Raw genomic sequence first — 16,811 nt, 5'->3', positions numbered from 1 at the left:
GCATTTCCTTATGGGCCATATATTTTTCCAGCAGGAAACGGATAATCTACTATGACATTTCAGTGGGTTGGAACAAGATAGATAAATCAAGTGCAAGTCGCCCTGTTTCTTTTTCAAATGAAAGATAAATGCCTTAATGGATTAGCAATCATGAAATATATAAGTGTTTATAATACAATACTGCTTTATAACACCATCTGCCAAAGAATGGTATTTATTCAGCCACTGATATGAGAACAGATTTTCTTCCACATTATGCAGGGAGGAAATACATCCCAGTGTTAACGAGCATGCACTTTGTATTTAGGCAGCCTAAGTAGTAACGAAATTCTTTAGTTGACCGGCTGTGTAATTTTGATAACGTTACTTAACCCCACTTTCCTTGTCGATAAAATGGTGTAATAATAATCCTACTTTTTCAAGTCATTTAGTCTTTCAAGCAAGGTGATATATGGAAAGCATTCCACCAAATGCCTAACACATGTAAGTACTCAATACATAATAGCTGTTATCATCATTCCACTGGTCCAAATTGGCTACACACAAAATGAGAGTTTCAAAGTATTTGGACCATCTGAACTGATTGCTTTTTAAAGGAGTGCTGAGGCTTAAGGGGTCCCTCGTTTGGTCGCAGCAAACAGATCTCTGGATTAAAGATGAGGCGTCTCATCAGCCTTCGTGGGCTAGGTTATGCTGTAGTAACAGTTCCCAAGTAACACTGGCTTACAACAACACAGATATATTTCTTGCTCACGGTATATGTCCATCGTGGGTTGAAATGGCCTCAGACTGGTGGAGCAGTCACCATATCACACACTGCCAAGTCACCACACCAGCACCAGAGAGACCCAGAGGCTCTTAAGTCAGCAGTTGAGTGTTCTGACCTGGAGGTGGCATACACAGCCCTTCTATTCACAGTTTGTTGGCCAGTCACATGGCCTTGTCCAACATCACAGGGGTTAGGGCATGTAATGCCAGCATACTCCTGGAAGGTGAGAATTGGAAAATCGATGGACAACACTCACAACTACCACAGGGTCATAGACACAGTTGAAAATATACTCTTACCTTACAGGTAGCGGCACTTGAAGAATTCTTTATTGAGTTGCAAAATAATGAATTAAAATTTGTGACCGCAGTGATGATAAATGGTGCTTGTGAACTCTGAATGAGACTAGGGGTGCCCTATCCCAGTTGGTGGTACAAACCACATGTTGCCTTGAGTTTCTGGGATGCCTGACCACGAAAGCAGTGCCACAGATTGAGTGCTTTTGTTAAAGAAGTCCAAAGCCATTTTTATTCTCTATGGCTTTTCCCCCGTCACCCATGCTATTTTAAATGGCTTTATCTGTTTTTATCTCACATCTAATGGGCTTAATGTGTTCTAACTGTGTGGCTCCATTTGGCACTTTGGATGCTATGGCTGAGAGGCGCCATATAAAAAATATTGTTATTGTTATGATGATGAGTTCAAGCACTGGAGGGGAAATTGTGAAACAACTCGGTACTGGAGCTATCATTATTTTCAGCAAAATAAAGTTTGGCTTCTTAGTACACTAGTAAGCCTTGAAGATTAAATGGTATCTACAGCATGTATCTTAGAGATGGGCCAAAGAAGTCAAAATAAAAACGTTTGATACAGCATTTCATATATTATAAAACAGATGTTTGCTTTTAAGTATTCATGATATTTTTAAAAGTTGACACCCATATCAGACATTGAAAAAAAAAAAAAGATCCACACACTTAGTATCAGTTTTTTTTATTCTTGCTTCCATTATGATTGGACAGGCCAGCTATGTTAATTAACTTAACCCTTAGCGTTGACCATTTGCCAGTTTGCTGTGAGGTTGAGCAATGGATTGTTTCATCACTTTAGAAATGCATCATCAAGACGGGAGGTGCATGGAGTTCTGGAAAAAAGGACTGTTTAGGTCCCTTCCCTCATGATGATGATGTGATATTATGTTCCCATTACTTGAATATTCATTATGGTTTCCCACATGTTTTTGGCTACCTCTGTTTCCTGCAACTGTTTACATTATTAAGTTGGTCTGGATTATAGAAATGTAGCTTGAATTCTGAATATAGTTAGAGTAGCTTGGGATGTTTGCATAGATTGGGTAGTTCCCTTTTTAGCCTAAGAGAATCATGGAAGTTTTCTAAAAGGAGATGAGACAAAATAGTCAGGGTCTTGTTACTGAAGGGCCTCAAACCACAGATGGAAAACACCACAGGGCTTGTCTGAGGAATTTTCTGGCACACCAGGAACTGGACCCTCCCTGGGCCTTGAACCAGATAACTTTCCACAGAGAGCACAGGGAAGACTTCATTCCTTTCGGGGCGGGTAGAGGAGTGCATTGCCTGAGTCAGGAACACGGGAAATTGGGGATGTATTGATGTTGCTCTGATCCCGGGACTTCCTACAAGGAAATTAGTGGCATATGACAAGTTAATTTGAAAAGATGAGGTAGTAATGAATACATAGTGCATGAGGTATCTGGAGGCACTGTAATCTAGAAAGACAGAGAGAACAGCCTGGTCAGAAGATGAAATGTGAAATTGTCCTTGGCATGTTCTACCCCAAGGCGCCTGAGTTCAGTTTCAACCTTAGCTAACCCCCTCTTTTGCTGCCCAGGAAGTAGTGTGGCCCATTGGCAATGACTGGGGATTTGGAGCAAGACTGGGTGTGAAGCCTGGCTCTTCTTCTTACTGACTCTGTGACCCCTAGCGAGTGACTTCCCCGCTACGTCTCTCAGTTTCCCCGGTTGTAAAATGGTGATGACAATAGTAGCTTCTGGAATTATCCTAAGGGCTGAATGAATCAAATGTGTCAAGCACCTAAAATAGTGTCTGGTGCATAGTGTTTGTTAAATAAGTCAAATAAGTTCCATGTTTTCTGAGTTCCTTCTCCTATACCTAGTTAAAACCTAAAGGAGTATAAAATTAATTTCTGGTGTAGGTTTTGATGCTGTTGAAAACAGTAAGTGTGCACTTATCAGATGTGTGACATGGGTAATCTAACCTTCCTTAGCCTTCTCTTTGCTATCTGTAGGAAGAGGAAGAATATGCCTATTTCAAGGGGTTGTAATGGAAAATGAACAAAATAAACATTTGAGAAGTGTCTGTTATGTAATATGTGCTTAAGTAATGGTTGATTCCTTTCTCCCTTTTCCTTTCCCTTGAAATATTTGTATCCTTGACTCTAAAGGACTTTTTAAAAGTTAACACTTTTATCCCCAACTTGCTGCCATGAACTGCAAATGCAGCTAACTCAGAGCACCTGGGTGACTCAGTCGGTTAAGCACCTGACTTCGGCTCAGGTCATGATCTCATGGTTGGTGAGTTCGAGCCCCGTGTTGGGCTCTGTGCTGACAGCTTAGAGCCTGGATCCTGCTTTAGATTCTGTGTCTCCCTCTCTCTCCACCCGTCCCCCACTCACACTCTCTCTCTCTCTCTCTCTCAAAAATAAATAAACATTAAAAAACAAATGCAGCTAACTTGTCAGTGTTCTGGGAGGTCTTGAAGTAGGAGGTGACCGGGGCTCTGCTGAGGAATCTAGGTTGTTAAGGCAAACTGGGAAAGAGAAGGAAAGAAAATGATAGCAGTTGGCATGTATTAAGTGCTTACTGTGTTTCTGGTACTTTCAAAGAATTTTTTTTTTTTTTTACGTCCTCACAACTTGATATGGTAGGTGCTATTATCGTCCCCATTTTCCAGAGAAAGATATTGAGGCACAGGCTGATTAGGTCGCTATCGAGGAGATACAGTTAGTAAATGGCAGAGCCAGGATGTGAAACTAGACACTCTGCTTCCAGAACCCACATTCTTCATCACCTTGCCATATCACTTGTCAAAAACCGTGGCTACAAAGTCAGCAGGTCTATATGTGCACCTGCTATACCTGCTCTTATATGCATTTCACAACCTCTCTCAGCAACATATTGCTCTTCGGGGATATAGGAATGGAATGCATTCATAAATATTAAAAACTGCCTACAGTGATCGTGAGGATCTAGAAAGTACTCAGCCCCGGGCCTGGTTTAGAGGAGGGACTCAGTAGGTAGTAGTTTCAGACGTTACCATGTCTGACTTGCAGGCTGTGATGTGACTCCTCCTCCCCTGCCTCTGCATGGTGTCGGCCTCCAGCTCTTGACCTCTAGAATCCATGAAGTTTATCAGTGCAGCCTCTCAGGAAAGTGCATGCACAGAATGCAATAGAAGTTGAAATACAGGTCATTGCCGCTTTCCTAGAAATCCCTTGTGTGAGGGGACACACACACACACTGTCCTCACTTAGAGATGGGTACAGCCTACAAACTGTGCCACCCAGCCCCCTTCCTGGTGAAGGGCATAAGGATACCCATGGCCTTGACCACCAATCATTAGACTAGGTGGTCTCAAAAGGACAGCACCTGGGGTTGCAGATTTGGTACCAAGTTATGTGCCCATTTGTTTCCATGTTTTTTAGTTTGACCTCCTCTATTAAGGCAGAGGAAAAATTTTCCCACCTTACTTTATCCCTAGGTGGCTATGACTCAGGTCCCCCCTCTCACCTCTTTCTATGGGGAACAACACTCACAGTTCCTTCAAAAATAAAAATGCCGTGTTTTCTGCTGTCAGGTCAATGGAAATGTGTTTGTTTAACCCCAAGAATATGGAATCCCTTTTAAAGAAATGCATTTTTCCCCAAATTTATCGACTATCGAGATTAGCTTTTTATTCATTTACTTTGCTTCCTGGGGACAGAACACATTTTGATGTGATAGATACTGAGCTAGAACTTAGATAGTAAAGAAAAGGCTGCCCAAACATCTCATTTAAAACCTCAGCACCTGGGCGCCTGGGTGGCTCAGTCGGTTGAGCGTCCGACTTCAGCTCAGGTCACGGTGTCGCGGTCCGTGAGTTCGAGCCCCGCGTCGGGCTCTGGGCTGATGGCTCAGGGCTCTGGGCTGATGGCTCAGAGCCTGGAGCATACTTCCGATTCTGTGTCTCCCTCTCTCTCTGCCCCTCTCCCGTTCATGCTCTGTCTCTCTCTGTCTCAAAAATAAATGAACTTAAAAAAAAATAAAATAAATAAAATAAAAAAAATAAAACCTCAGCACCAAGGACGTTGGAATAAATACAGTTACCATGAAAATACAGTGTTTTGGAATATGGACATTTAGATGGTAAGTGGCTTCTTAAATGTATGTATATCCTGGCCCCGAATCTTCTCTGAATTCCAGACTCATGCATAACTAATGGCCCAGTCACCTCTCCCCTTGCCTATCTCACAGACACCTCAAACAGCATGTCGGAAAGAGAATTTGACTTCTGCTTCCACCCAAACTTCTCCATACAGAATCCATTCAGTCTTCCCCACCTGGCAAATGGCCCCACCAGTTGTTCAACGCAGAAACACAGGATTCTCCATTGCTCCTTCTCTTCCCCATGGCCCATGGAATCCATCAGCAAGCCCTCTCATTCCTATCACCAACATGTCCCTCAAATGCATCCACTTTTCTCAAACTCTACAGGCACCACCCCAGTCCGGGCCACCACCATCTTTGCTGGTCTGCCCACAGCAACCTCCAAACACATCTCATCTCACTCTCTGCCTGGCAACACGAGTGTTGTATCACTGCTCTCAGAGCTCCAGTGGCTTCCCATGGAACTCAGAATAAGATCCAGCTTCACGACTATAACTTCTGAACTCTTTGCTTCTTCTAAATCCTCTTCTACACTCTGTTTTGCCTCTTCCTCCAACTTCATTTAGAATCTCTCTTCTCCTGCCAAACTGAGTTCCAGCCACATTGGATCTTTTTTTTAGTTTCTTGAACATCAAACCTGTTCACACTGCCTGGACTCTTCTTTTCTCCACTAGTTGTACGGATAGCTCAATTTAGGGCTCAGCTTAAGGATCATCTAATTAGTCTGGCCTTATCACACATTCCATCTAGAACAGTCCTTTCCTGCTACCCTGGCCTCTCCCCACTTTGCCTATAATATTCTTTTCTTTCCAGCTAGATTTTAAGCAATTTTATTGTTTCTATAAAATTTTAGCTATTTATTTAGTTGCTTGTTTATTGTCTGTTTCCCAAATCAGAATATAAATTCCATGAGAGTAGGGTCCAGATATGTTTTTGTTTTGTTTTGTTTTGTTTTGTTTTGTTTTGCTAATATATATCTAGCTCATAGGGCCAAGATCTTGACACAGGGATAAATACTAAAAAATTATATGTAAACTTAATTAGTGGAAAAATTAATTAAAATGACATAAATGGTACTTATTCAAATACCTCTAATTATTGGCAGTCATTAATTCAATACATTTATGTCAAATGACAGAGCATGCCCCATGGAATCTGATACACAGACCTTGTCCTGATATACAGATCTTGTTAAGCTGCTTAACCTTAGACAAACTAACCCTTTAAAGGACCTCAGTTTTCTGATCCATAAAATGAGAGTTATAAGGGTCTCTATTTTATAAACTGAAAAGTCCAATGAGATAATGCAAATAAAAAACACAATCTAGAGCAGCTGAGTGCCTGGGTGGCTCGGTCGGTTGAGTGTCCAACTTTGGGTCAGGTCTCACGGTTCATGAGTTCAGTCTTTGGTTCTTGAGCTTGAGCCCCCATAGGGTTTGCTGCTGTCACCATGGAGCCTGCTTATGAGCCTCTGTCCCCCCCCCCCTTCTCTGCCTCTCCCCTGCTTGTGCTCTCTGTCTCAAAAATAAATAAAAAAGCATTTAAAAAACCACAATCTACAATCATTATAGGTGTTTAAGAAAGGATGTTTGCCATTATCTTCATTTCATAGGACCATAAAAAGCATGCAGGACACATTAATAAACACAATTGGCATGTTCCTGCCCTCACAGGAGATAACGGACAACTAAGTAAACAGTGGAATACAATATGCCTAGTGCTGTTATAGAGGATGCACAGGTAATACGTACTACCCAGATGTTCTTGGCATCAAGGTCAACTGGATTTTCTTTGTGTTCCATCAGTTACTTAAAATCTTGCCACATTATAATTTGCTTCATATTTGGATCTTTTCTTTCTTACGCAAATTTCTTTTTTCTAGAGTTTTTAATTATTATTTTCTTGTATAATGTAATTTTATCTTCTTTTAAAATTTTTTAAAAATTTATTTCTTTTGAGAGAGATGGAGCAAGCGGGAGAGGGGCATAAAGAGAGGGAGAGAAAGAGAATCCCAAGCAGGTTCTGTGCTGCCAGTGCAGAGCCTGACATGGGGCTTGAACTCATGAGAGCATGAGATCATGACCTGAGCTGAAACCAAGAGTCAGATGCCTAACTGACTGAGCCACCCAGGTGCCCCTAATTTTATCTTATTATTACATTGTTCCAATCTTTAAGTTATTCTGGTTATACAATTAACACTCTTCTTGCTTTCTTAGACTCCTCTTTTGCATGTCTCTGTCCTCTTCCATTTCTATGTTATTGACTGTCTTGGTCTGAGCAGTCATCCTGGGACTTTCCTTCCTGTGCTCCCTGGTTGGTTCTCACTGAGTATCAAAATTTTCCATCATTTACTCCCATGTTTTACTGGATTCAACATCAAGAAATTATTTAGTAAACTTAGTTAATCTTTGAAAATTTCAAAAGGTCTTCGCACTTGATTAATCATTTGTTTGGATATGCAATTCTAGGTTGAATATCATTTTCATTTAGAAACTTGAAAGCAAGCTTCATTTTCCTTCTAGTTGCAAGTACAAACTAGTAAGTTAGTCTGAACTAACACATTCAATCCTTCCGCTTTAAGTTCTACTTCTATTTTAAGACCTGTCTCGGGGCGCCTGGGTGGCTCAGTCGGTTAAGTGTCCGACTTCGGCTCAGGTCATGATTTCATGGTTTGTAGGTTTGAGCCCCACGTCGTGCTCTGTACTGACAGCTCGGAGCTCATGAACCTGGAGCCTGCTTTGGATTCCGTGTCTCCCTCTCTCTCTGCCCCTCTCCTGCTTGTGCTCTCTCTGTCTCTCTCTCTCAAAAATAAATACACATTAAAAAAAATAAAATAAAAAGACCTTTCTCCTCACCACGGATTTTAAGTTCAGAATGTCTTGGGGAGTGAAATGGGCCAATGAATACCCATTTCCTCTCAGTCTCCTTGTAGAATATTCTGGGCTTCAGATTTCTCTCGCTCTTTTTCACACATCAACATTTTCCTATCCATGTCATTCTTAACTTTGTTGTAATATCCTATTCACTAGTGATGCTACCACCCACTTTCTTTACTCTTGAAGTTTTATATTTGTTTAACTTCTAAACTCTTACGTCAGTGGTACTTCAGGAGAGAGTGAAGATAATATTTGTGTTCAAAGACCCACAAAATACAACTTGAAATTATTGTACAGGTTGCCATCGTTTGGAAGCACTATAATTTATTTGACCAGTGCCCAAGTTTTGGACATATATTCCAATATTTTTTGATAATTGTGACTGTGTGACCCCTTCATCCGGAAGAAAGGGGTTGGAGATAGACCTATGGGAGCAGTATGTGAGACAAAGAGTTGCTAAACACCGGGTCCTAACAAGGTCACTTTTGGAAGCTAGAAGTTTAAAAAAAAAATACATACAGAATTCCACACAGAGAACCCTCACAGCCTGTAAATTGTAAATTAGAAAGCTCTGTGGGAAGGAGATAGGTCTTAAGAATATAAAATGTATTTGGAAATTTGTATAGATTCTTGCCTATAGAATTTGTCGACATTCCTCATTACATCCATAGAAGAAAATTTTTAAAGCAGGATTTCTCTATCCAAGAAACTCGTCGTACTGAGTTGACAAAATTCCCTCCAGAAGGGTTGTATCAGTTTACACTCCTACCTGCCACTGACCTCTTAAAAACAAACCAAAATAGCCACAAGATTTGCTAATTTTACAAATAAAATTTTACCTTATTTTATTATCTTCATATGTATTTCTTGGATTATTACTGACAGTGAATATTATCCATGTTATGTTACCCAAATGCTCAAACCAACCCTTCATAGGTACTGTCAACCTCATTTTAGAAATGTGTAGACTGAGGCTCAGGGACTTTAAGAATTCTCAAGATCACACAGCTTGCAAGTGTTTGAAAGCATATGTGAACATAGATGTTACTTTGCCAAAAAGTAATTTAAGAACATGTGACTTATCTGCTCATCTTTTTTTAATGGAAGATCAAATTATTCATTCTTTCTGGACCTTAGATGTAAATAATTATGTCAAGCATTTTCTACTTCTTGAGACAAATGTATTTTAAGAACCCTTTATTCCCTTTGTGCAAAGTCTAGACTGGAAAGGATGTCCCTGGTACACAGGATTATTGCACAGGGCTGCAGGAACAGGGGATTTCAATTGATTCATGAGAACTTAGCTTTCTCTGGGATCTGGATATCACTTTTAATTGTCCCATTGGTTAACTATATATATATATATATATATATATATATATATATATATTTCCATTGCAAAAATACATATGACTATAAATTTTTGTTTTTTAATAAACCACGTGGCAAAACAATAATTATTTTAAAAATGTATAAAAATTACAATTTGAAAATTGCCAGTACAGGAGATATATATACACTATATTTTGATCTTAAATTAGATGAACAAACCCCAGCTTCAGAATCTTTCTGAACTCAACCATACGCAAAATACCTGGTTTATGACAGCGCTTGTGGAAAAACATATACAATTTATTAAATTGTGATATGGTTTCCTTAATAATATACACTTATTTAGAGAAGCATAAGCTTTCCAAACATACAGTATCTTCCAGGTGTCTTTATGCTAGCAATTCTAAAAACCAAGCAATACCATTCTAGTGCTTTAATAATACCATTCTAGTAAATGGTATGTAGTAAAACCATTCTAAATTCTTTAAGACTTTTTGTGCAAACTGTTAAATACCCTTCATCCCAAATTGGTAGCATAGTCTTTAGTGTATATCTGGAAGCTTCCAAGAAAGAAGAGTGTTTAGTGGGAGTAACACAAATTGAACTGTCCTTTAGTATGGCTGGACCTGAAGAATTCCCTTATACCATCACTGCATGGAAGTTCAAAGTCCAGGTTCTTAGTGTTGACACATGCTGCAAGGTGGATGAATCTCAAAAACATGCTAAGTGAAAGAAACCAGACACAAAAGGTCACATATTGAATGATTCCATTTGTATAGAATAGATATATCCAGAATAGATGAATCCAGAGACAGAAAGTAGGTTAGTGGTTGCCAGGGATTTAGAGGAGGGCAGAGTTGAGGGAAACTGCTTCGGGCCCAGAGGGTTTAACTTCGGAGTGATGGAAACGTCTTGCAACTTCTAGAGGCGGTCATTGCACAGCATTGCGAATGTACTAAATGCCACTGAACTGTTCACTTAAAAAAAGTTTTTAAGTTTATTTATTCATTTCAAGAGAGACAGAAAGAGTGGCAGAGGAGGGGCAGAGAGAGAGGAAGAGAAAGAGAATCCCAAGCAGGCTGCACGCTGTCAGCTCAGAGCCCACTGAAGGGCTTGAACTCACAAAACTTGAGATCATGACCTGAACTGAAACCGAGAATCAGATGCTAAACCAACTGAGCCACCCAAGCACCCCTGAACTGTTCATTTTTATGTTTATTTTATTATTTTTTTAAATATTTATTTTTGAGAGAGAGAGAGAGAGAGAGAGAGAGAGAGACAGAGCACAAGCAGGGGAGGGACAGAGGGAGAGAGGGAGACACAGAATCTGAAGCAGACTCTAGGCTCCAAGCTGTGAGCTCAGACCCCGACGCGGGGCTTGAACCCACGAATCGTGAGATCATGACCTGAGCTAAAGTCAGATGCTTAACCAGCTGAGCCACCCAGGCGCCCCTGAACTGTTCACTTTTAAATGGTTCATTTTATGTTATGTGGATTTCCCCTGACAAATTATTATTTTGTTTAAAAACCCAAGTTCCTGAACCTAACAGACCCAAACTTGGGAACTGACTCTTCCTACCTGGGTGATGTTGGACAGATTATTCTCATTCCCTAACCTGAACCCTAAACCTGTACCTAAAGTCTCCTTTAACTTCAGTGTCCGCCCGGGATTGTTGCGAAGGCTCTCTAACAGGACTGCACGGTGGCTGAGGTATCTATCCCAGGTTCTTATGAAATATTTGCAACTGTCGTGCTAAAACCACCAGCAGCAATCCCAGCAGCGAGTTTCCAGCCCAGATTCTCAGTGTAGTCAAGTGACTATTTTCCAGCTGGTAGTCACGCTCCAGGAATTCTGTTAGGAAGGAGTCACATGACATTGACCTCAGCCTATACTCTCAGTGGCATCCTTCTTTCGAAAGACAAATTTTCGATTAAAACTGTTGTTAATTAATGTCAAAATGGAACAGACTCAGAGTGGTGAGTAAGGATCACATCCCTGAAACATCAAATGATCAGCCTTCTCGTGAGAGTAGTGGACCCTGCCTCCCAACGTGTGCTCTTTAACTGAAGAAGGGACCAACCAGTGAAAAAAAAAAAAACAGTCTTCCCTGGGGCATTTTAAAAGGAAGCGTGAGCTTCCACGTGGAACCTAAAAACATAACAAATAAATAAAGAAACAAAAAGCAGAGATAGACCCTTAAAGCCAGAAAACAAACTGGTGTTTGCCAGAGGGAAGGGGGAGTGATGGGCAAAATGGGTGAAAATTGGGAGGTACGGGCTTCCAGTTATGGAATGAATGAGGCAGGAATGAAAGGCACAGCAGGGAGAACACTGTCAGGGGGTGGCTACACGTGTGGCAGGCCCAGCATCATGGGCGGACTCGTTGACTCCCTGTGTCATACGCGTGAAACCGATGTAACGTCGTGTGTCCACTACACATCAGTAAAAAAAAAAAAAAAAAAAAAGTAAATACAATTTAAAACAATGAAAAGAAGTGTGAGGAGAAGACATGAATTTCACTGAGCTTCAGAGAAACAAAACTCTGGCCAGCAGCTGAAAGTTGCCATTCGTCCACAGTGGATGGTGTGTGTTGACACAAAAGCGTGGCTTGGGGTGTCAGGGTGGCTCAGCTGGTTGAGCGTCTGACCTCGGCTCAGGTCACAATCTCACGGTTCGAGAGTTCAAGCCCCACATCGGGCTCGCTGCTGTCAGCGCAGAGCCCACTTCGAATCCTCTGTTCCCGCCCCCCCCCACCCCTCCCCTGCTTGTGCTCTCTCAAAAATTAAAAAAAAAATTAAAAAAAAAAAGTGTGGCTTTTGACTGGCTGGGGAGGTCTGTGTCCTCTTTATCATCGACAATGGCTTCTACAAAAGTACTTTTTATTAATGGGATTCTCTGGAGAGCTTGAAGCACATTTGCTGCTTTACTAACTGACATTCTGTTACCCACACGCGATTTGGTTTTGTGTGTTCTTCCTTTGCGCTCCCCAAATCGGGAGCAGGCTGGAGAATTTTTTAAGAGATGGAAACGTACTGTTTTGTAGTCTTCTTGTGACTATCTAATTTGTTTTCCCAAAGCGTAACCAAATTAGATGTGAAGGACAGCCAACATCCCCGTGCTGTTAGTTATTAGCCATGTGACCTCGAGCAAAACTTGAGCTTTTTGGGCTTTCGTTGTCCTGACGTGAATGAAGAAGGAGGATAATAAAATCCATCTCCAGTAGGTGTTGAAAGTACCGCTTGAGTTACCGTGTTTACAGTGGCTCAGTGCTCAGCAAACAGAGGGCAATAAATCGCCTTCTCCCCCAGCGCTGCCCGTGTCAAGAGAGATTCGGTAGCAGCTTTTTCCTGGTAGCAGCCGGTCAGTCTCGCGCGTTGGCGTGGATTAGGGAATGCTTAGTGCGTGCCTCTTGTCCATCACCTCATTTAATAATTTTTTTTAAGTTTTTAAAATTTATTTTGAGAGAGAGAGCATGCACAAGTGGGGGGAAGAACAGAGAGAGAGAGAGAGAAAGAGAGAGAGAGAGAATTCCAAGCTGGCTCCACGCTCTCAGCGAGGAGCCCAACAGGGGGCTCCAACTCACAAACTGCGAGACCGTGGCCCGAGCAGAAATCGAGAGTCTGAAGCTCAACCCACCGAGCCACCCAGGCGCCCCTCCGTTATCTCATTTAAATCCTTACGTGATCATACCCAGTTTAGTTGCAGAACATGAGGCTCGGAGAAGTTAAGCAATTTGTCCGAGACGGCTCTGCCACAGAGTAGGGGAGCTGATGCGCAAACCCAAATCTCCCAATGAAGCTTGTACCACCAAAAGGCTTCACCAGGGTCTGGCGGAAGTTTAGTTGATCTGCAGTCTGTTGAATTCGACACTGAATAATAAACTGCTAGACCCCCTTCCACCTGGGCTCAGGTTTCCAGCTTCAGAGAGACACTGTGTACCTGCGGTCACGGTTCGTCTGGATCCAGAGAGCCTGCCCAGTTGCGTGACAGACCCCTAAGCGCCTCCGCCACAGGACTGGCGATTTCAGAACGATCCTGGCACCCGCCGGGCGGTACGTGCCGCCCCCTGCATGATGGGGGCAGGTCAGATGACCACTGCACAGTTGAACAAGACTGAGGCAGGAAAAGCCTCATGTGAAAACACACGTCTTTCCAAAATGATGGTGGACCTACACCGTTGTAACTGGCAGTGATATTCTTGGCATTCGTTGAAAACACCCCAGGCTGCTTGGGTAATTAATTTCATAGGGTTAGTCATTAACAGGCTTCCTGCTTTCCTCCTCTTTTGACAGGCCCAGCTGTGAGATACAGTAAGTTCGACATGTCAGAGGCCAGGCCGCCTCCCCTGCTTGGGCAGCACACGACGCGCGTCCTGAAGGAAGTCCTCAGATACGATGACAAGGCCATTGGGGAGCTGCTCAGCACTGGAGTGGTGACCCAACATGAAGCTCAGTGACGAAAAATGCTTTCTCAAAACCGCAATCTGAATGTACTTCACTAGCAAAAGCAATAGTCTTTCTGGACCCTTCTCCCCAGTTCTGGTGCCTGCCTCTGCAAAGAGAAGTTAGAGTAATTCCAGATTTCCTGCCTGGCGCCTCCAGAATGGCTCTGGTATCAGTGCATCTCGTGCTTTCTAAATGTACCCCACCTTTTACTCCTTACCACTTCCCCCCACCCCACCCAGATAATAGGTTAATTGTGAATTTGTGGGGGGGTTTTGTAAAGATTTTTTTTTTTCTGGAAAAATACATTCCTCTTTCTAATTACATTAATCGCCCAAACGTTTGCCCCTCCAGCCCACGCAGGTCTGAAAAAGAGCAGATCTCTTGCCGTTCTCCACTTGCACATAAAGTCCTCATTTAAACCTTTGTTAGGAAGTCAAAGCAATAAGCAGAATGACAGTTTCAGTGATTGATTTTAAACAGAATAACTTAATTTTGAGCTCATGAACCCTTTGTTAATCTGTAATTTAAACCATGGACTTTGCTGATGTCCATTATAAAACTGAGCTTCTTTCTCTCCATGGGGGTAAATATTTGCTTTATGTTGTATTTCTCTGATCATTTCATGATATGTGGCAGAAAATCAATTTCCATGAATGCATTTTGGAATGTATGTGTCTATCTGCATTAGGGAGTGAAGAGTGGTTCTTTGATCAGTACCTTATTTTGAGCCAAGTATAAATGTAACAGGTTTTTAAACGAATGTCAAATGACTATCTAGTATTAAATAATATTTAAATAATGACAAATAGGAGAATATAATCTGAGCACTCACTGTAGAAGAATACATCATGCCTTAATATTAAGTATTTGGATTTACATATTTAAGTTTTTGTCAGAGAATTTAAAGTATAGAAAACATTTTCTGTCCAGAAGGTAGTAGCTGATTTGTATTATGTTCTGGGATCAGTCATCTCTCAAAGTACCAATCACCAAAGCCCAAGGTATAGACCAAGGGATCAGATGATCACAGCCTGATATGATCACAGTTCAAGACTGTTAAGCACGCGTATCTTTTAGCCATGTCATGACATCCCAAGTGGTAACTGAAAGTTAAATTACAAATGTTCATCTTTCAAACTGTGAGTCCTAGCTAGTTTTCCTTTTGTGTTCTTTTTGTATTGGAGTGATTAGAGCCATTTATGCTGTAAGCCCCAGTAGGTTTCTAGAGTCAAGGATTTCAAATAAATAAGGAAATATGTCTTCTCACAGGCGTCGTGGGACTTTTTAGAAGCATGCCTAGTTCCTGGGAGAGGAGCGCCTCGCTTTCCTCTTTGTGAACGTTTTATTCTGAAGCTCTCCTGCCTTTTACTGTTTAGAATGTCATCATACAACGGTAATTTCATGCCTTTTGCAGTGCTTTCCTCCCTATGGCTAACCCGTAGACACACATTTGGAGACATTCCCTTCAGGCCAGATACAATTAGCAATGAAAATGGTAAAAGACGGGATGACAGAGAATTGGCAAGACCACATGATCTTGAAAAACAGATTCATCATTTCTCCTGCTGGTTCAAGTAGATTCTCTTGAAATGCAAATTGCTTGATTACTGAACAGTAACCCTAACTATCTGGGTAGCCTTGTGTAGGACGATATCGATCGTTCAGACTAGGTCACAAAATGCCTCTAAAACCTTGAAATCCATCGAGACTGTGGTTTTCATCCATAGAAGAGTTACCATGGGAGACAAATGTATCCAGATTTCCACCTACACAATTCAGAATGATCCAAGAGAACTTTGAAACTGTTCGTTACCCAACGGAAAGCATTTACTCTACTGAGTTAGTGAGAGAAATCATTTAGAATATATTTCAAGTTCAGATCAATAATTAGTCCTGAAAGAAGCATTGCGCTGGCTAAAATTTCTAGCAATATGCCCAGATCAAGTTATGCTTTATAAACAAATGTGCTGTTTTAATTATCAGGGCCTATTTTCTTACACATTCCCAAAGCTGAGCACACTACTAAGAGACCATATGCTCAAGTTCAGTGTGTGTCAAGGCCCGCCTTCTGGCAGGTTTGTGTCTGAGGTTGACTTAGAAAATTCTTCGAAACTTCTTGGGTTAATCATTATGGAACTGAGGGTGTGTCCACAAGCAACTAGTCTTCCCTCTCTTGATTTTTTCCTTCAACTTTTTGCTGCCATGGTTTTCTGGTTAATCAAGCATGATATTTTCCAGCATGCACTCTGATATTCAGAATGTTTCCCTAGAAGAAGAGAAATGAACATTGACCAATTGTGTGTGACTAGTCCAGTTACTTGGTATTCCTTTGTCTTCGATTCATCTCCTAGGAATTGGAAGTACAATCTTTTATTTTTTAAGTTTATTTTGTTTATTTTGAGAGAGAGAGAGAGAGAGAGAGAGAGAGAGAACAAGTGAGGGAGGGGCAGAGAGGGAGAGAGAGAACCCCAAGCAGTCTCCACACTGCCAGCACAGAGCTTGATGCAGGGTTTGAGATCATGACCTGAGCAAAAGTTGGATGCTTAACTGAGACACCCAGGTTCCCCATGGAAGTACAATCTTGATTTAAAAAAACACAGGAGGGGGGCGCCTGGGTGGCTCAGTCGGTTGGGCGTCCGACTTTGGCTCAGGTCATGATCTCGGTTTATGGGTTCGAGCCCCGCGTCAGGCTCTGTGCCGACAGCTCCGAGCCTGGAGCCTGCTTCGGATTCTGTGTCTCCCTCTCTCTCTGCCCCTCCCCCACTCACACTCTGTCTCTTTCTCTCCTTCAAAGATAAATAAACATTTAAAAAAAACACACACAGGTGGTCTCATATAGGCTATTTCATATGAGGTCACTAGGCCACCTAACCCCAATAGCCCCACAATGGAGGGCTTTTGCATGAAGACTTCATGACCCCTACTTTCAGCCTTTCTCAGGGAAATTCACCCCACTCATGTCTCAC

General features: G+C 41.8%; 1 protein-coding gene across 3 annotated transcripts in view; it reads left to right on the top strand.

Moving 5' to 3' along the window:
- SUGCT (succinyl-CoA:glutarate-CoA transferase) overlaps positions 1 to 15,111 on the top strand; it is a 760,453-nt gene extending 745,342 nt beyond the window's left edge. For all 3 annotated transcript variants that reach the window (XM_045053214.1, XM_011280299.4, XM_045053213.1), the window contains one exon: positions 13,693 to 15,111. In XM_045053214.1, coding sequence (XP_044909149.1) covers positions 13,693 to 13,856 — 164 coding nt within the window. In that variant the 3' untranslated portion in view covers positions 13,857 to 15,111. The remainder of the gene's footprint in view (positions 1 to 13,692) is intronic.
- The last annotated feature ends 1,700 nt before the right edge of the window (positions 15,112 to 16,811 follow it).

Source organism: Felis catus, chromosome A2 (assembly GCF_018350175.1).
Source record: "Felis catus isolate Fca126 chromosome A2, F.catus_Fca126_mat1.0, whole genome shotgun sequence".
NCBI classification, from domain to species: Eukaryota; Metazoa; Chordata; class Mammalia; order Carnivora; family Felidae; genus Felis; species Felis catus.
Note: the sequence above shows the minus strand (reverse complement) of the source record. Positions and strands in the feature narration are given on the sequence as shown.